The following is a 21,555-nucleotide window of genomic DNA, read 5'->3' as shown; positions in this document are numbered from 1 at the left end:
GAATGACAATAATGCTTGAATTTGTAACAGATCTAAATATAAAATACGTTGCAAGTAAAAACTAAATTCTTTGTTTTTTAAGATAGTATTTATTTCTAGAAATTAGAACTTAAATTAGGAGATTAGATCAACTTAATATTATATTTGATAATCTCCCAAGACATAAATTTTAGTTCTTTCAATATCTCCAAAAAGGAAACTAAAATTTCTAGAAATAAAAATAAAAATTTTAACTATTTTTTTTAAAAATTAAAAATATTTTAATAAATATTCTTATTTTATATTTATATTTATTTTAAATCAAACAAAATACTATAATATAACTCAATCTTATACACTTTACACAAAATATAATACAAAAATTTAATTTAATATTAATCTCTCCATTTTTATCTTCTAATATCTGTCTTAGTCTCTCTTCTAAATACAGCCTAAAAATCCAAATCCAGTTCAGCCTCACGTTCGCACTGCGATTGCTGAATAGAGGTATAATTGCATGCCTACTCCCTAATATATCAACACACTAGCAACCATCCGTACTACACATCAAATCACCATGAGAGTTTTTGCTAGTATAAAAAATAAACTAAGCATTTTGTTCACTCTTAAAATCTTTGCTTAACCCCAAATACAAACTATGATGGCAATAAGCAGTACGCAGCAAAATTTATATCAGATGATAATAAAACAATCGCAAGGTGACGTATAAAGTTACATCATCACATCTCTACCAGGTAATGAAAAAAAAATTTAGGAAAAAAGGGAAAACAAAAATACTTTTTGCAAGTAAAATTTCTTAGCATGGTGATATCTATACATCAAACCACTTTCTAAGCTGTTTGGATGGTTTTTTGTCACCGTCGTTCGCTTCGGAACGTTTGTGTGAGAACTTCGATCTATATTGTTCTATAAGCATGTCAAGCTTGTCTACCACGTCTTTTCCAACTGATTGTTTATTCTTTTTTGGACGTTTCTTAGAAACCTTTTGGTCTCCTGGTTCGTTTTGCATCTTCCTTTTTCTTGATCCAACATCTACCTTGTTTCCTGATGTTGTTTTCTTGGTGTCAATGGAAGGGTTTTGACCTTCAAGTTGTGCACGACCGCGGCTCCGGCCATGTGTGTTTTTCTTTGGTTTCATGGCCAAGGCATCCAAATTCTCTTTCTCTGGTAGTTCTTCAGCCTTTCTACCTTTTTTGCCTTTCTGTTTCTTGAATTTGTGTCCTTCTGGGGTGTTTCCATTTGCCACTGTAACACCTGATTCACCATTTCTATCCGAATCATTCATTGGTTTGCCACTCTCCCGAGTTATCCGTTTCCTGTCCTTCACATGTGTGTCAACTTCGTTTTTGCTGGATACGCCATTTTCACTAGCTTCGATTTCATCACGAGAGGCTTGCTTTTGGAATTGTAGCCTTGTCTTCCGGAGTTTCAGTGTTTGAACATTATCAAGAGCGAACTCCACAATTGGCCGGTGTTCAGGACCAAAAGTTTCTGTAATCAATGAAACATCAGTTTAAAGAGAAGCGAGAGTAACGTTCCCCATATCTAACAATGAAATGAAGGATGTTACCAGGATTATTGTTTAGAACTCTCAGAGCCACAAGGGCATGTTGATGCTCTGAAAATTCAACAAACGCAACTCCACGTGAAAAATGTTCACGGACAACCTTTCCTCCTTTCTTAACATCTTTCAAGAACTTTATCTGCACAGTAAGTGTTCGTAAAATTGAATTCATAAAATTGTGTAGAACCTATTTGATGACTCCAAATCAAAACATATTTAACCAACCTGCCGAATCACAGGTTTTTGCTTGGTAGCTCTAGAGATGACTGCATCAATGCAAACTTTCTTTAGTTCTTTTTCAGACATTGGCTTCGGTACATTGTAGATGATAAGTCTTGTTCTTGAAACATGAAAATTTGGTGATTGAAGCTTTGTCTTCTTTTTCTTTTCTAACCTAAAAAATTTCAACAAATAATGTTAGATCACAAAAACCAAGAGAAATTATACTTAGAGAATATTTACCACTGGCAAATATGGAAGATGAAAGGACCCAAAATACGGAAATCAAGATAGTATATAAGATATGTTGTTATTTAATTTTCAAGAGACTGGATTTCTCTTGCCCACTTGTTTTGATGTCAAATAGATGAGCAAATATGAAAAGGGAAACAGTTTATAAAAGTTCAGATGAGAGCAAACGCTGCAAGGACCAACGAGGGATTGTTCCATTATCAGGTGAACATGAAAGAAAACCACTCTTGAACAAAGTAACATAAACATGAACATATTAAATAGGACATAAGTACCACATGCAATAGCCATAACCTTATTGCAAATGTGAGATAAAAGACAACCTCAATCACAGCACACAAAAATTAGAACCAAATGATAGATGTTAGTTAAAATTACAATGGCACTTGCACTTGAAACCAAAAACTACTCACTGTTGGCGTTTTAACATATCACTGGCCGAAACCCCTTCAGCTGCTGGAGTTCCCTCCAGAATGAGTCCTTCCTATCATATAATGTAGATTGTAGCAGCAAAAAATGTTAGTACAATTGCACATCAGTTGCTATAGTGCTGGTACACAGGAGAACACAAACCTTTGCCAGGTAAAGATTGCGATGATCATTAACCTCATTCTTTGCCTTCTCGAGTTCCTTGCTATGGGCTGATTTCTTATCCAGAGCCTTCAAAACTTTCAATGGTCTACCTTTCAGCAGAATACCTGAAGCAGCATTTGATGCTTTAATTGCATCATTAGCTGCTTCTGTGGTTTTAAACTTAAGAAAACCAGTTCCTCTTGGACGTCTGCACAGCAAAAACGGGATGATAAATAATGTTTGGAGTGATATAGAGATGCAAAAAAATAAATAAATAAATAAAGAACCAGAGCATACTTGGTGACTTGGTGTAAAACTGGAACAAAGTATTCTACTTCCCCAAATCCAGAGAATCGTTCCTTCACTTCCTCATTATCACAATCAAAAGGAAGATTATTTATGAAAACTGTTCGCTGCAAATCAACATCTTCTGTTTGCTTAGGATTTGATAAATTGCTTATGTTGGAAATTTCAGGATTAGAAACACCTGAAACTTTTTCTGACTCATTATTTCCTTTATTATCCACATCTTCGGCTGACTCTGACTCTGGCTCTTCATTTTCTTTGGGCAACATAGAATCATTCTGCGCTGATGCTCTTTTTGTGGAGGATGCAATCAAGTTGTTAAGAACCTTTCTAGTAATGTCTACTTCCATATCAAAATCAACTTCAGGAGGAACACCTTCCTTCTCCATGGGACTAGGGTTGTCTTCATCACTATCATCGTCATCACTAGAGTTATCATCACCAATGTTCTCAACATCGTCGTCAGTGGCACTACTATCTCCATCTTTTGTCTCTTGTTCTAAATAAGTATAAAAAGAAGTTTCTTACTCAAGCTATGAATTATCTCATTTGTATTCAACTATATGAAGAATGTTTTTCAAAGTGAATCACAAATTTACGTCACATACTAATCTTAGGAAGTAAAAACAGGAGACAATTAACCACAAATATAATTTCTGATCTTATAAACGATATTACTTTCCTTCACAATAATATCCAATTGTAATCTACCTCCAGGAAATAAGCAAGTTGGGGTAAAGAACACACCTTTCCACAGCATTATTTTATTTGACCTACTCACATCAAATACACATACACATACACATAATAATTGCTGGTGGGAGTATCACTTCAACCAATTATAAAGCTTACCTTTTTCAGTGGCATTTGAATCACTACTAAATATCTTTTTTGGAACAGCCCAATCAACAGCTATGAGCCGTTTTGCAAATTTCGATCCATTAAACTTTTGAATGGCCTGAATCAAAAGCAAAAGCTTCAGGTTATTTTAGAACACAAACGGTACTCAATGTAAAACTTTAGCAACAGATCATACATTTTCCGCATCTTGCTTGCAGGTGAATTTCACAAATCCAAAACCCTTGGATAGCCTAAAATAGGAAAGGGAAAGAAAACCAGCTTGAAAAGACATTATATATTTATGCAATATTAAAAACAGTTTAAGTCTGGCAAGTAAGAATATACCCTGTATCTGACTTGTGTGGAATAAAGACGTCCCACACATACCCTGCAGAGGAAAACACATCCCTTATTTCCTTTTCACCAGCCTGTATCATGTTTAATCAACTAGTCAAAAGTCAATATTGCCAGATAATAATGATTTTCATGTCTTCTAATTATAAGCACCAAACCTTGAAAGGAAGGTTTCTGACGATAAGCTTCCATTTCTGAGTCTTGGAACCCTGGCCCACATACAGAAGATAAGAATTAAGAAACCAGTAGTTATAGGGAATCCTATAGAGAAGTTAACTACATCTACATGGTCAACTGAAGATCAATACAAGAGAGCATGAAACAAAGCATCGATCTTCTGTCACTTAACAGATTATTTGATGATTCTGACAAGAAACACATTATATATTCTAGAAAACCAATACAACTAGTCACTAAGCCCAGCAGAAAGCTTTCTTCATGTATATAGTCTTTCAGCCCGAATGTTGGGCATGGTAGACAAAACCAACTCTAATTTCAACAGATTGTCGCATAGCAGACACATGGTATTGGATAAAATGAGAGAATGAAATACATCAGAGTAATTGTTCTACAAAAGTACAAATATAAACTGGATAAAGAACAAAAACCAAACTAAAAGAACTAAAACCTATCAAGGCTTTGAGGCATCACATATCACAAAGTCCCAGTATGTAATTATAATATGAACATAATGAATATGTTGTGAACAGAGCACAAAGAAACTTATAGTTGATGGTTTATTTCATAACAGAAATTTGAGGAGAATAGTATTTTCATCTTCAGAAGTCAGAAGATAAATAACACATTCAATATGATACCATGGAATCTAATTTTTATGACATTGGAAAAGGCTACATTTTATGAAAGCAAAACAATAAAGCCTGTCTAGCGGATAATAATCATTTTGACACATATAAAGCAGATACTTATCTGTAATAAAATGATATTATACTTTGTGGGTTATATGACACAAGCACTTTACCTCTCCACCCAGTTGCCGTGCCCAAACAGTTCCCCCTTTGATCTCCTTTTTATGTAATGCCATAACAGCAGCTCGAGCTGACTTTACACTTGTAAAGAGTACAGCTGAAGCATCCAAAGCACAGCCATCTTGCAGGAGACCTGGAAAAATTGTGTAATGACCACTAACATCCCAAGCAACAAACAATAACCTCAAATAATTGATAAAACATATTTAGATCCTAGCTGAAAAACCAACTCTTTGGGAATGGACAAACAAGCTTCGATGTCCTTGTCAGTACTTGTTAAAATCCATGATTAACCAGGTAAATAATAGAGTAAGATAGTGACTTGACAGATGAGAGGAAGGATATATAACATTTATGTGATGTGTCTTAGCTCTTAAATGAGGGGAATACTAGCATCTATTTATAACAATAGTAAAACCCTACCACTACTAATGGTATAACGATAAATTTTAATGCTAATCCTAAGAAGTCATATTTGATACTCTTTGATATGGTATGATCCTACCTGATTTCTAACAGTACTCAAATTAAATGTTTGCCTAGTGCAAAGGAGCTTAATAGTAGAATAATAAGATTTAAACTCCCTTAGAACTTAGAATGGTATAGACAGGAGCAAATCTTGCACATTAATCTGTTTCACACCTTAATAATGTGATGAATTTACATAAAATAGAAAAAAAAATGGTAAGTCCTGACTCAAAAATAACATGAACACAGCCCCGTAAAGTATCAATGTTACATTTTCTAATATAACTGGTTTACCACAGTTTAAATAAACCAAGTGCGGAGAAAACTCATCTGCACTATACATCCTATGGGCTAAAAAGCTCAAATGTGCAGTTACCTTGCAGTTCAATATCTTTCCTTGGAAGGGGGTACTTAATAGAACACACAGTGCCAATCTCTTTGGCTTGACGGTGAACATCTTCAGCCATATCGGAATTTATGAGACTACCAAATATAACAGTTCTGGCGACCCTGCCAAACACAATACAAGGACCAGCATTTTAGGAATATACATCCACAAATAAAAAAAGAAACAACCATAAGTCCAGATCAGATTATCTCATACCAACTAAATCGCAATTCTCAACCATGTAACATTCAGTTTGTAGGGATTATCATTCACCTCCAAACTGGAGTGCATAATTAGCTTATGCACAATACATAAAAGTAGAAGAGTAAGTACCTCTGCTTTTCTGAGCCACCTCCATCATCTGCTATATCACTACAAAGAGTTGCTTTTCTCATTTCCATGGGCCTCTTTGAGCTTCTTTGTTTATTTGAAACTTGTACCTCTAAAAGACAATAAAAATAATACTAAATAAACAAGTAAATAAAATTGTAAGCAACTAAGAAAAACAATTTCATGTGTAGTAAAACCATAAACATATTCTCCACCTTCTGCCTTTGAAATTGAAACAGCTTTTTCTTCTCCAGAATCTTTGCTGTCTTTATCATCATTTTTTGACTTTGGGTCATCTTCTGTCTTACCAACTATTGGGTGACAGAATAGAGAGAGAAAATAAGCCAGAGAAATAAAAATATGATTACATTGTGTGCTCATATTTCAAAATGCATATCATTCAAAACTATCACAGAACAGTGAACCAGAATTAAAGTGTGGATCAACCTTGAATTGGTTTCGATTGTCGTTCTTCACGGGGAGGACGTGGCATTGCATGCTTCACTGCAATTTTCCGGCCACCAACAGATGAACCATTCTTTAGTTCAATAGCACGGTTAGCATCTTCCTCGACAGCACTACAGATGGCAACATTTAGTACTAAACTAGAGAAACCTTTGGTACTAGACTAGAGAAAACTAAGAAACAAATTCAATTTCTAATATGTATGACACACCGGAAAAAGGAGGAGTCTGCCTATGTACATAAAAACAGTGTCAACTGATAAGTTATAGTTATTGATTAATTTACCAATTAAAAGTTAATAACAGTATAACACCATGGTTATACAGCACAGGCACCATATAAACACATACAGCGTGTTTGTATATATCTGTGTCTCAAAAAATACTGCAATGAGATATTATGGAATCCTTATTTTCCAAATGCAAAAACTTTTAGTTGTATCTGTCTATTTGAGCTAAGGCTCTTCTTATCAGATTTCACACTTAACGAGCAGATGACGGTGACAATGAAGACGAAGCATTAAATAGTTAAAAGGCTAAAACACTTACAATTGAACATAACCAAAGCCACGATGTTGGGTTGACCCTGTGGATAATTGATCAAAAATAGCATCACAAGTCAGTGTTTTGTTAAATTAGAACAAGTGTACAACTCAGCTTGGGTCACATGCGGCAGAATTTCTTATTCTTGCTTGGTAATTCCATCCATTGAAACAGGTATTAAGCAGAAACTGACATATTTTATCCACCCAATTTTATAAACACAAAATTAAGTAAACTTCCCCACAAAAGTATAGAAACAGGCAGTTCTAAATCCTAATGTTATACACAGGTAAACAATAGAAGGTAGATGCACTGCTCCTTACCCTTCTGAGTGACCATGAAGCAACGCCTGACAGGTCCAATCTCACTGAATGCCTCCTCAAGCTGATATTTAAGAAAAATTTAGCAAAGTCACAAAGATATTTGTATTCACAAGTGGAATACATATGAACAAGACTAAATACCTGGGAGTTGGAAAAAGAGTATGGCAGGTTGGATACAAAAAGAGTTGAGGGACAATGCTCTTTGCCACTATGTTCCTTCAGTTTACTTTTCTTCCCCATCTCAGCAAACCTTCAACGAAGAAAATACAATCTCAACACAAAACTCTTCTATCTGAAAGAAGTAACCGATGCATTGAGGATTCATCAATAAACAGCTTGGCGACTTAGAAATTCAGACAAAAAACTACCCTCACTTGGGGTGCATTTGGTTCAGCTTTCTTTCACTGGAAAATTGAGTTTTCACATATTTGTATAAATTTTTATAAAATAAACAAAAACTCAATATATTTTCAACATTTTTGAAAAAGCTAAACAGAAGCAGCTTTTTAATTAAATTGGTTTTTCATCTTCTTTTTCCAACAAAATGGAACACCATCAAATTATAAAAGCACTCTTTGAATAATCAAAACCAAACACAGCCTTAAACGGCAAGGTACGTAGCACAGAGAGAGAGTTACAGGAAGACTCTTGAGTATGGAGGCAGTTACCAAAGAGTGAAAGGTGTGAGGAAAAGCGCAAAGGCGTTTGATGCTAATGTAAGAGCACCGGCCAGAGAGAGTGAGAGGCGGAATCAGAGAAGAGAGAAAGCGAAGAAAGTTTGACAGTTAGAAACGTTTTAGGGGTTATTCATCCAAACATGGTTTTAGGGGTTTTTTTTTTTTGGACGCGATTTTAGGGGTTCCTCTCGTATTTTTTTATGGTTTTTGGTTCTCTCTCTCTTCCGGCAAAATATTATCGTTTTTTTTTTCAGGTAAACATAAAAAAAAAATTATCTTTTACTTTCTTTTATCTGCACTTTTGTTGGGCCTAGCCCGAAAGAAATTATATGATTTCAAACATAAAAAATTACAGACACCCGTCCAAAACATATAAAAAATAAAAATGCAGACCAAAAAACCAAACTCAGTTCTTCTAGTGATTAATTCATTAGTTGATTTAGTGTTAATATTCGAATTCTGTCTTACAACTCATGAGTTAGTAACAAATTTTTAAATAGAGTTAAATTGGTCTCTAACTTATTGAATTAAAAAAATTATTAAAAAAAGACCAAAAAGAGATACAAATAAATAAAATAATTCAGACCAAAAACGTATATTATATTTTTACAGAGTTGTATTTTTTTATTAGTACTACTATTTTATATTGCATTTTTCTTCATTAATTTATAAATATTTTACGTTTAATAACTCTTTAAATTGGCATTATGTAATTAAATCTATTTTTTTTGTAAAATTTTAAGAATTGTTAATGATATAACTGAAACTAGAGTAACAAAATAATATAAATAGAAGACTTGAAAAATACACATTTTTTTAAAAAAAAATTACAAATGCACATGCATGAAAGTTAGATCTGTGGGAAAAGAAATCTACATACAATTAAAAGTGATTGATAAAATGAGAAGTAAAAAAAAGTATATTTTATATACTATAAGAAAAATATTGTTACGACGTATTATCTGAAATTAAAGTAAATTTTGGCTTTATACGTGAGTAGGGATGAAACTGGGTCGGGTTACTCGACGGGACTCACGGCTCGGCTTGTTTTATTAAACAGGTTAGGTTTGGACTTTTTGAAAAGTCTATTAGTTAAAAAAATCAAGTCACATGCTTTGAAAGAAGCCTACAAAACTTGTTGGATTGGCTCGTCAAAATATTTTTTTTTAAAAAAATTATTTTTAATTTTACTTATATTAAACACAAAACAAAACAAAAAAAATAATCAATAATCAAGACCAGTTAAGATTGTAGGTTTTTTGTTAAAAGAAAAATTTGTGGATTGTAAATATGGTTATTATGTGTAACTAATTATTAATATATAAATAAACTATGCTTTATAATTTATGAATTATAAATTTTAGAATGCATTTAATGTCAATTTAGTTTTTTTTTTAACTGTATTGTTCTGAGCTTTAATTCATGAAATAGGCTTTTCAAATAGGCTCGTGGGCTTGTCGGGCTTTAAACAGACTAGGCTCGAACTTGAAAAAAAGCCTATGAGAGACTTGAGCCATCTATTTATAACATGGGACAAGCTCATCGAAGCCAAAATTTGGCTCAACTCGACCCATTTCCACCCCCTATACGTGAGGTCAAAACGCCCTTTGGAGTAGGTTCCGACCTAGATGCCAATACAGTGGTTGGTCCGATGTCCTCACCTGGACAATGGGGGATACTTGCAAAGGATTCTAATATTTAAGTTAGCAAGAAATTGAGCAGGTTTAAGTGAGATTGGATTGCAAAAAGTACCTGTGAGATGAGATATTTATAGAGTAGAAGTATAGGACTTGGTCATTTTTTGGAGATGAATCATGGAGATCATAGGTGGTTACTCCCTTACAGTGTGGGAAATAACCCTCATATTCTAGGTGATTACCGAAATAGTAGAGAGAACGTTTAACTTGCTTCCCAAATCGGATTGGGTTCAGGTTTCAGAGACCTGCATCTAACCTAGTTCAACCTTGGTAAACTAGGCCTTCTGTAATGGTCTTGGAGTAATTGGGCCGATCTTGGCAGGCCCAATTTTGTGTGTAGCTTATATGTTAAAAATAAAGTGGGTTGGTCTTATAATGCGTAGGTCTAGGTATAAACAGTACCCCTACCTGAGTTTTGATCTCTGGTCGGAGCTCGAGTAACAAGTCGGTTAAATAGGGGAATGGATCCTCTCAATTTTATTTAACAATTGAGAGAGTAAAGTGTAATCTCTCACCATTAATTTTTATAAGTAGGACCAAGAGAAAACATGAGAGACAGAGCATTGAAGGGCTATAGATCATACTTTACTCAATTTTTTTAACAATTGAGAAGATCCATTCCCGTAAAATAGTAGATCATTTGATAAAGTCGCATCGTCAGAGTTGTAGTCAGACTAATACTCGATGTGATTTTGAAGAGACGTGTGTCACTTTAATATCTCTTGTGTCTTTTCAGTTTTTATCAATTATTGTGCCAGCTTACAAATATTTAAAATAACATTGAATTGACCTTAATGCCCCTACTCTTAGTAGCCTATAAATAGTATTTCTTTTTTATTTCATCTTTTTCTTGCTCGAATTCTCTCCCAACTTCACCCATTTTCTGCATATTCTACTTTTGTCCTTTTTTCACTGTGCATTTTCTTTGCCTGTTTCCTTTATACTTTTTTGTCTTCATATTTTAAGGTTGGTATTTTCTCTTTTATTTCCCCTACTTCTACATTTTTTGTGTTCCTATTTATTTATTCTGTACATTTTTTTAATTTGTTTCTATTCCTCGTTGTGTTAGCATAAACCCGAGAAATTTTTCAGCTTTCACTGCAAATGCATACTTGGTGGAATTTAATCTCATCTCGTGCTTCCTTATGGTGGGGAATACTTCCGTAAGGTTGGACGTTAAAAAGGAAGCTTTTGTTGTCTTCTCTAGCATGCCATCTACATATACTTCCATAAGGTTTCCCAAGAGAGGTTGAAAAACCTTATTCATTAAGCACTGAAAGGTGGCTCTTGTGTTTTTCAACCCGAAAGGCATAATCCCGTAGCCGTAGTTTGCCTTGGGAGTAATAAATGATGTATTCTCCTCACCAGGGCCATACACTAGAATTTGATTATATCCCGAGTAGGCTTCCATGAAGGTCAGATATTGATATCTAGCTGCCGAATCCACTAGAGCGTCGATACTCGGAAGTGGGTACAGATCCTTGGGGTAAGATTTGTTGAGATCCGTGTAATCTAAGCACATTCTCCACTTGCCATTTTGTTTTTTTACTAAAACGACATTAGCCAACCACAACGGGCACTCGACTTCTCTATTGAACCCAACTTCTAACAGTGCTTGCACTTGTTCTTCGATAACTCGTGCCCGCTCCTTACTTAGCTTCCTTCTTTTTTGTTGAATGGGCATGGATACTGGAAACACTATGAACTTGTGATTCATAAGTTTAGGTTTGATACCTGGCATGTCAAATGCCTTCCGTGCAAAAAGGGCAGTGTTGTCTCGCAGAAGTTGAATGAGTTCCTCTTTCAGTCCTTTCTATAATTTTGTTCGAACCTGGTTTGTCTTTTCTGGTAGGTCCTTGACCTGGACTTCTTCTAATTTTCTTTTTGGTTGTGGTCGGAGTTGTTCCTTTTCCTTAGGTCGCTTAAGCTCAAGGATAGTTACCTATCCTCTGACCTTTTGTCCCCTGAGATTCTGGATTTCATTGTAGCATCTTCGGCCTAATGCTTAATCATCTTTTACTGTAGCTATCCCATTTTTGGTTGAAAATTTTATGCATAAATGAGGGGTTGAAACTACGGCAAAAAGTTGATTCAGTGTGTTCCAATCTATTAGGGCTTTATATGTTGTGGACGCATTGATAATTATATATTCCTCCTTTAAGGTGTTACTTCTCGGTCCCTTCCTAAATGTGGTGTAGAGGCTGATGTACCCCATTGGTTGAATTGGGGTTTCTCCTAGTTCAAACATGGTGTCTGGATAGACTCTCAGGTCTTTGATTTTCAGTCTTAGCTTTTCGAAAGCAGGCTTGAATAAAATATCTGCCGAGCTTCCTTAGTTGATTAGGGTTCAATGTAGGTTGGTGTTTGCTAATACCATCGTGATTACAAATGGATCATCATGTCCTGTATAACTTCCTTTGCACCTTTCTTAGTGAAGATAATCTCGAGAAATGGCAAATTTCCGATTTTCTTTTCTAATCTAATATATCTCCTTTAAATGCCTTTTCCTGGAAGACTTGGAGGTTCCTCCTACTGCAAATCCCCTGGCTATGACATGGATATGTCTTTCCAGGGTCTTTTTCCTTTCCTCACTTTTGTTTGTCACGAAAGCTTCTTTCGTCTCCCGTGTCCTGCCTCCTCCTTTGTTCCAACCTAGAAGGAGCGATGTATTTATCCAACCGACCATGATGTGCCAACTTTTTTATTACATTTGTGAGATCATAACAATTGTTAGTGTGATGCCGGTAGATATAGTGATACTCGTAGTATTCCGCCTTGTTTCTCCCATTCTTACTTTTGATCGACTGAGGTGGTGGTAGTTTCTCCATATTATAGTTATCCTTCTAAATTTTCACCAATAAAACTCTAAGGGGGGTTAAGAGTGAAACCTTTTGCTACGAGAAGACTCCTCCTTTTGCTTCTTCTAGTCTTTGTCCATGTTGCCATCATGAGTTTCCTTATTATATCGACCTTGGTGTGGACTTTTGAGATGTGTGGTTTCTTCCATATTGATATACTTTTTGGCTCTGACTTGTACATCGGCCATGGAGGTTGGATGGCGTTTGGAGATGGATTGGGAGAATGGTCCATCCATCAATCCATTTATCAGCCCATGATGGCTTCTTCAGTGGATAAGAATTGGATTTCCAAGCAAGCCTTGTTGTACTTCTCCATGTAGGCTCGTAGTGATTCTCTGACCTCTTATTTTATTCTAAGTAAACTTGAAGCGTACTGGACTTTTTTCTTTCTGAATGGAAAAATAGGTCAAAAATCCATGAGCTAAATCATTGAAACACGTGATTGACCTGGGAGGTAACCCGTCAAACCATTTGAGGGCCGCTTTAGTGAGGGTAATCAGGAAAGCTTTACACCAAGTTGCATCAGATGCTCCTGCAAGGTACATCTAAATTTTGAAGTTGCTGAGATAGTTTTTTGGATTAATGGTTTCATCATATAGAGCCATCTTAGAATTTTTGAATTTTTTTTGGAACTTCTGCCCGCAAAATAACCTTTGAAAATGGGTCCTCTCCACTATAGTGGTAATCGGAGTCATCAAATGCTTCCCAACTACCTTTCTACTTTAGCTCCATTTCCATTCTTTTAATCTTCTTGCCAGCCTCTTTTTGCCACTGTATCTCCTTTCTGAGCTAGTACTCGACATTCTTTTGTCGAGCCAATTCAGATTTCAATTGCTTAGTTTTCCCAAATGGTTACGCACTAGCCCCAGAATCTCAATTGTGCTATGTCCATCCCCTTCATTTTGGGGATCATGAACGGTTAAGTTGAGCTTGTGCGAATTTTGAGGTTGTGGGTTATTTGGATGAGGTTGAGGAGAGGGTTGTATGTTAGCGTGATGGGAATAGGGAGGAGGTAAAGGTGGTATCGGTGGAGAACAATGATTCTGGCTACGACTTTTGGTATGAAAACCAGAGTCCGAGGTTGTTTCACCCTCTTGTCTATTGCTGTTAGCCATTAAGACGAATGGCACTTCAGATTCCTCAACAACGAGCGCCAATGTTCTCAGGTTTTACCTGAAACCAAGGTGAATTCGGGCTTTAGACGTGAAGTCCAAATGCCTTTTAGAGTGGGTTCTAACCTAGGCGCTAATACAGTGGTTGGTTCGATGTCCTCGTCTGGACGGTGGTAGGATGTACTTGCAAGGGATTCTGATACTTAAGTTAGTAAGAGTTTAAGAAAATTTAATTCTACGTATGGTCGTTAAATCTTGAAGCATGCCAAGATCAGTTAATAAATTATTCTCTTAATTAATGTTAATAATAAATACATAATTAGGATTTAAGATTATTTAAAACATAAAAGTAGCCCTTTAGATTTAAGATTATTTAATTATATAAGAAATTAAATTTTTAATTCAATTTAGAAAATTAAAATGTTCGTTGAGTTCATTTTAAGAGATTCAAATACTTCTTTAGTACTAATTTTAAAAAAATATTAAAGAAATTGATATATAAACTCTATTCCACAAACTATGGTGAATAATTAACTTTTAAGAGGGATTGGATTGGAATATGTTTCATTTGGAACAAAAATAAAAAAATCGACTACCAACACAAAGTAGAGGTTCCAACAGAATCAAAATCAGTGCAACTGGAGTATACTCATTATTATCTAATCAAGAAATACAGTTGAGAAAAATGGTGTGAGTTCTCCCATTCACCCACAAGAATTCAAGAAGTGTAAGCGAAAGGGTAAGAAAAAAAAATACAAATGTCTAAAGTTCTTGACGAGAAAAAATCATCAATAGTTGAAAAATATCTCTCATGGAGAATATTAAGAAAAATGAGCTACTTGAGAGGGAAAAGAAAAGAGAAACAGAGAGGGAATAAGAAAAAAGATTATGGTAATCAAGAAAGAAAAAGCTACAAATTCAAGCAACAATAAATAAAAATGAGTTGCAGACTTAGAGGTGCATCAAAGAGATGGAGATAAATGTAACGAAAAGAGAAATTGAGAGGATGGCAAGGGAAAAAAAAAAGAAAAATGGATATGCAAATACTTAATAGTGACACATCTACAGTAAGTGAAAAATGGTGAACTCTTCATAAAATTACATGTGAAAAAATTATTGCAAAATAGTTTACTTAATTGTTAATTGAATTCATAAAGCTAAGTAATAAGTTATGATTGTTTGTTCAATATTTATTATGTATTTCTATTTGTGATATACTATATTTTATTATTTTGTGATGTAATTTTTAAAATGAGTCAATATTATTATGAACTAGCATTTATGAAAATAATTGTTACAAAACTAACTATTTTCTAATTGTTATAAACTAACCGTTATAAATTAGTCATTCCAAACTAGTTGTTATGAACTAGTCGATACAAAAGTAGATGTTAGAAACTACCTAACTAGTGCAGAGTATAACACCCTACTATACTAAATCTTATGCTTAAGTCATAAGACTGAGATAGTAAGGTATTACGAACCTCTAAGCAGTAAAAATATACATATATTTTTGAAAGAAATAGTATACTAGGAGCCTTGAAACAAACAGGTGAACAAAAATCACAAAATGAAAAGCGCAACGCACAAGGAATAAAATTACTTGCGTAATAAGAAACCTAATCAGAAAAAAGATAAAGGTAAACCGAGATGTAAAGGAAAGCCAAGGAAACAGTATAACTAGCCCCTGACTCAGCCTGCGAAGCCAAGGCTGGCCGGAGGATATATATATACATATAATCATACATAAGTATCCCCAAAATACTAAAGTAAACTCCTATCTCTCCCTCAACCTCTAAAAGGAGCAGCATACATAAGTTACTTGGAGAGTAAGTGGTGCACGAAATTGTGATGTCCAAACTCAAACAATCCCCGGCAACGGCGCCAAAAAAAACTTGGTGCACGAAATTGTGTTGTCCAGGCTCGAACAATCCCTGGTAATGGCTCCAAAGCTTGGTGCTTTGATCCTAATTCGTTCTTTGTACTTGTGTGAGATTAACAATATATAATTGTATTGAATCCCCATTGTGGCTCTATGTGTGGACACAACTCCGTACAACTAACCAGCAAGTGCACTGGGTCGTCCAAGTAATACCTTACGTGAGTAAGGGTCGAATCCCACGGAGATTGTTGGTATGAAGCAAGCTATGGTCACCTTGTAAATCTCAGTCAGGCAGATATAAAGTGATGAAGATGTTTTCGAATTTAATATAATAAAATAGGGATAGAGATACTTATGTAAATCATGGGTAGAAATTTCAGATAAGCGAATGGAGATGCTTTCGTTCCTCTGAACCTCTGCTTTCCTGCTATCTTCATCCAATCAGTCTTACTCCTTTCCATGGCTGGCTTTATGTGATACATCACCACTGTCAATGGCTACTTTCGGTCATCTCACGGGAAAATGATCCAATGCCCTGTCACGGCACGGCTAATCGTCTGGAGGCATCACCCTTGTCAATGGCTTCATCTTATCCTCTCAGTGAATAATATGCTCACGCACCCTGTCACGGCACGGCTATTCATCTGTCGGTTCTCGATCATGCTGGAATAGGATTTACTATCCTTTTGCGTCTGTCACTAACGCCCTGCAATCGCGAGTTAGGAGCTCGTCACAGTCATTCAATCATTGAATCCTACTCAGAATACCACAGACAAGGTTTAGACCTTCCGGATTCTCTTGAATGCCGCCATCATTCTAGCTTACGCCACGAAGATTCTGGTTAGGAGATCTAAGAGATATTCATTCTAGCTTAATTCATGTAGAACAGAAGTGTTTGTCAGGCACGCGTTCATAAGGGAGAAGGATGATGAGCGTCACACATAATCATCACCTTCATCACGTTCTTGGGTGCGAATGGATATCTTAGAAGCGAAATAAGAAGAATTGAATAGAAAACAGTAGTACTTTGCATTAATCTTTGAGAAACAGCAGAGCTCCACACCTTAATCTATGGAGTGTAGAAACTCTACCGTATGAAAATACATAAGTGAAGGTCCAAGCATGGCCGAGATGGCCAGCCCCCTATGGTCTAAGAACAATGCGTTCCAAGATGATCCTAAGATCCTAAGATGATCAAAAGATCAAAAGATGATCAAAAGATGCCTAATACAATAGTAAAAAGGTCCTATTTATAATACACTAGCTACTAGGGTTTACATGAGTAAGTAATTGATGCATAAATCCACTTCCGGGGCCCACTTGGTGTGTGTTTGGGCTGAACCTGAGTGTTGCACGTGCAGAGGCCATTTGTGGAGTTGAACGCCAGTTTCTGTGCCAGTTTGGGCGTTCAACTCTGGTTTTGGATCCATTTCTGGCGCTGGACGCCAGATTTGGGCAGAAGGCTGGCGTTGAACGCCAGTTTACGTCGTTAATTCTTGTCCAAAGTATGGACTATTATATATTGCTGGAAAGCCCTGGATGTCTACTTTCCAACGCAATTGGAAGCGCGCCATTTCAAGTTCTGTAGCTCCAGAAAATCCACTTTGAGTGCAGGGAGGTCAGAATCCAACAGCATCAGCAGTCCTTCTTCAACCTCTGAATCTGATTTCTGCTCAAGTCCCTCAATTTCAGCCAGAAAATACCTGAAATCACAGAAAAACACACAAACTCATAGTAAAGTCCAGAAATGTGAATTTATCATAAAAACTAATGAAAACATCCCTAAAAGTAGCTAGATTCTACTAAAAACATACTAAAAGCAATGCCAAAAAGCGTATAAATTATCCGCTCATCACAACACCAAACTTAAATTGTTGCTTGTCCCCAAGCAACTGAAAATCAAATAGGATAAAAAGAAGAGAATATACTATAAATTCCAAACTATCAATGAAACATAGCTCCAATCATATGAGCGGGACTTATAGCTTTTTGCCTCTTGAATAGTTTTGGCATCTCACTTTATCCATTGAGGTTCAGAATGATTGGTATCTATAGGAACTTCAGATTTCGAATAGTGTTATTGACTCTCCTAGTTCAGTATGATGATTCTTGAACACAGCTTCTTTATGAGTCTTGGCCGTGGCCCTAAGCACTTTGTTTTCCAGTATTACCACCGGATACATAAATGCCACAGACACATAATTGGGTGAACCTTTTCAGATTGTGACTCAGCTTTGCTAAAGTCCCCAATTAGAGGTGTCCAGGGTTCTTAAGCACACTCTTCTTTTGCTTTGGACCTTGACTTTAACCGCTCAGTCTCAAGTTTTCACTTGACACCTACACGCCACAAGCACATGGTTAGGGACAGCTTGGTTTAGCCGCTTAGGCCAGGATTTTATTCCTTTAGGCCCTCCTATCCACTGATGCTCAAAGCCTTGGGATCCTTTTTATTTGCCCTTGCCTTTTGGTTTTAAGGGTTATTGGCTTTTTCTGCTTGCTTTTTCTTTTTCTTTCTATTTTTTTTCTATTTTTTTTTCTATATATATATATTTTTTTTTCTGCAAGCTTTGTTCTTTGCTGCTTTTTCTTGCTTCAAGAATCATTTTTATGATTTTTCAGATTATCAAATAACATGTCTCCTAGTCATCATTCTTTCAAGAGCCAACATATTTAACATTCTTAAACAACAACTTCAAAAGACATATGCACTGTTCAAGCATACATTCAGAAAACAAGAAGCATTGTCACCACATCAATATAATTAAGCTAAGTTCAAGGATAAATTCGAAACTCATGTACTTCTTGTTCTTTTGAAATAAAACACTTTTCATTTAAGAGAGGTGATGGAGTCATAGGACATTTATAACTTTAAGACAAAGTTACTAACTACTAATGATCATGTAATGAAGACACAAACATAGATAAGCATATAACATAGAAAACGAAAAACAGAAGAGATAAGAACAAGGAATGAATCCACCTTAGTGATGGTGGCGTTTCCTTCTTGAGGAACCAATGATGTCATTGAGCTCTCCTATGTCTCTTCCTTGTCTTTGTTGCTCCTCCCTCATTGCTTTTTGATCTTCTCTTATTTCATGAAGCATGATGGAGTGCTCTTGATGTTCCACCCTTAGTTGCTTCCAATAATTGTGTGGAAGAAAATGTATCCCCTGAGGTATCTCAGGGATCTCTTGATTTGCAGTCAAATGTTCTACCACTGAGCTATAGACCCTTGATGGAAGCTTTTGTCTTCCCTTTCCTCTTTCTAGAGGTTTTTCTGGCCTTAGGTGCCATCAATGGTTATGGAAAAAACAAAAAAGCTATGCTTTTACCACACCAAACTTAGAATGTTGCTCGCCCTCGAGCAAAAGAGGAAAGAATAGAAGAAGAAGAAGAAGATATGGAGGAGATGGTTGTGTTGTGTGAGAATGAGTGGGTGGGTGTAGGTGGGTTGTATGATGGTTTTAGAGGAGTAATGGATGGATGTGAGTGGTGAAGTGTTTTGGGGAAGAGTGTTTATGGGATTGTGTGAAAGGATGATTGAGAAGAGAGAAGAGAGTGAGTGGAGGTAGGTGGGGACCCTGTGGGGTCCACAGATCCTGAGGTGTCAAGGCATTTACATCCCTGCACCAATTTAGGCATGTAAAATGCCCTTGCACACAACACTGGGCGTTCAGCGCCAGGTTGGTGGCCATTTTGGGCGTTCAACGCCCATTTGTGTGCCATTTCTGGCGTTGAACGCCAGAACCATGCCTGTTCTGGCGTTCAGCGCCCAGAAGCTGCCCATTTTGGGCGTTCACCGCCAGAACCATGCTCTGTTCTGGCGCTGAATGCCAGACAGATGCTCCTCCAGGGTGTAATTTTTCTTCTGCTGTTTTTGATTCCGTTTTCAATTTTTATATTTATTTTGTGACTCCACATGATCATGAACCTAAGAAAACATAAAAATAAGAATTAGATAAACATTGGGTTGCCTCCCAACAAGCGCTTCTTTAATGTCAATAGCTTGACAGTGGGCTCTCATGGAGCCTCACAGATGTGCAGAGCTTTGTTGAGACTCTCCAACACCAAACTCAGAGTTTGGATATGGGAGTTCAACACCAAACTTAGAGTTTGGTTGTGGCCTCCCAACACCAAACTTAGAGTTTGACTGTGGGGGCTCTGGTTGACTCTGCTTGGAGAGAAGCTTTTTCTGCTTCCTCTCCATGGTTGCAGAGGGAGATCCTTGAGTTTTAAACACAAGGGAGTTCTCATTCCATTGAAGGACTATTTCACCTCTGTCAACATCAATCACAGCTCTTGCTGTGGCCAGGAAAGGTCTTCCTAGGATGATGGATTCATCCTCTTCCTTTCCAGTATCCAGGACTATGAAATCAGCAGGGATGTAAAGGCCCTCAACCTTTACTAACACGTCCTCTACTTGTCCATAAGCCTGTTTTCTTGAGCTGTCTGCCATCTCTAATGAGATTTTAGCAGCTTGCATCCCATAGATTCCCAGTTTCTCTATTACAGAGAGGGACATGAGGTTTATTCCTGAACCAAGGTCACACAGAGCTTTAAAGATCATAGTGCCTATGGTACAGGGTATTATGAACTTTCCAGGATCCTGTCTCTTCTGAGGTAATGTCAGTTGATCCAGATCACTCAGTTCATTGATGAACAAGGGAGGTTCAACTTCCCAAGTATCAATGCCAAATAATTTGGCATTCAGCTTCATGATTGCACCAAGAAACTTGGCAGTTTGCTCTTCAGTGACATCCTCATTCTCTTCAGAGGAGGAATACTCATCAGAGCTCATGAAGGGCATAAGGAGGCTCAATGGAATCTCTATGGTCTCTAGATGAGCCTCAGAGTCCTTTGGTTCCTCAGAGGGAAGCTCCTTATTGATCACTGGACGTCCTAGGAGGTCTTCCTCCTTGGGATTCACGTCCTCTCCTCTCCTCACAGGTTCGGCCATGGCGCTTATGTCAATGGCCTTGCACTCTCCTTTTGGGTTCTCTTCTGTATTGCTTGGGAGAGTACTAGGGGGGCTTTCAGTGATCCTTTTACTCAGCTGGCCCACTTGTGCTTCCAGATTTCTAATGGAAGACCTTGTTTCATTCATGAAACTTACAGTGGCCTTAGATAGATCAGAGACTAGAATTGCTAAATTAGAAGCATTTTGTTCAGAGTTCTCTGTCTGTTGCTGAGTTGATGATGGAAAAGGCTTGCTATTGCTAAACCTGTTTCTTCCACCATTATTAAAGCCTTGTTGGGGCTTTTGATCATTCCATGAGAAATTTGGATGATTTCTCCATGTTGAGTTATAGGTGTTTCCATAAGGTTCACCTAAGTAATTTACCTCTGCTATTGCAGGGTTCTCAGGATCATAAGCTTCTTCTTCAGAAGATGCCTCTTGAGTACTGTTGGATGCAGCTTGCATTCCATGCAGACTCTGAGAGATCATATTGACTTGCTGAGTCAATATTTTATTCTGAGCCAATATGGCATTCAGAGTATCAACCTCAAGAACTCCCTTCTTCATAGGTGTCCCATTGTTCACAGGATTCCTTTCAGAAGTGTACATGAACTGGTTATTAGCAACCATGTCAATGAGTTCTTGAGCTTCTGCAGGCGTTTTCTTTAGGTGAATGGATCCACCTGCAGAAGTGTCCAGTGACATCTTTGATAGCTCAGATAAACCATCATAGAATATATCCAGGATGGTCCATTCTGA

General features: G+C 36.7%; 1 protein-coding gene across 3 annotated transcripts; it reads right to left on the bottom strand.

Annotated features, from left to right (window-relative positions):
- Positions 1 to 641: 641 nt before the first annotated feature.
- LOC107613215 (RNA-binding (RRM/RBD/RNP motifs) family protein) lies at positions 642 to 8,426 on the bottom strand. Of its 3 annotated transcripts, none has more exons than XM_016315115.3 (19): positions 8,282 to 8,426; positions 7,755 to 7,905; positions 7,614 to 7,674; positions 7,297 to 7,333; positions 6,731 to 6,861; positions 6,499 to 6,594; positions 6,287 to 6,395; positions 5,942 to 6,075; positions 5,091 to 5,230; positions 4,267 to 4,317; positions 4,100 to 4,182; positions 3,951 to 4,005; positions 3,767 to 3,872; positions 2,906 to 3,413; positions 2,609 to 2,816; positions 2,449 to 2,519; positions 1,790 to 1,958; positions 1,571 to 1,703; positions 642 to 1,491 (listed from the first exon to the last, which is right to left on the bottom strand). In XM_016315115.3, the coding sequence occupies exons 2-19, from the start codon at positions 7,851 to 7,853 to the stop codon at positions 812 to 814; spliced, it is 2,871 nt and encodes a 956-aa protein (XP_016170601.1). In that variant the 5' UTR covers positions 7,854 to 7,905; positions 8,282 to 8,426; the 3' UTR covers positions 642 to 811. The 3 variants fall into 3 exon arrangements, with proteins under 3 accessions (XP_016170601.1, XP_016170602.1, XP_088352855.1); XM_016315116.3 differs by having other exon boundaries at positions 7,755 to 7,863; positions 8,282 to 8,420; XM_088496729.1 differs by lacking the exon at positions 7,297 to 7,333 and having other exon boundaries at positions 6,731 to 6,883; positions 7,604 to 7,674; positions 7,755 to 7,863; positions 8,282 to 8,380.
- Between the last annotated feature and the right edge of the window lie 13,129 nt (positions 8,427 to 21,555).

Source organism: Arachis ipaensis, chromosome B8 (assembly GCF_059453495.1).
Source record: "Arachis ipaensis isolate K30076 ecotype BB chromosome B8, ASM5945349v1, whole genome shotgun sequence".
NCBI lineage: Eukaryota > Viridiplantae > Streptophyta > Magnoliopsida > Fabales > Fabaceae > Arachis > Arachis ipaensis.
Note: the sequence above shows the minus strand (reverse complement) of the source record. Positions and strands in the feature narration are given on the sequence as shown.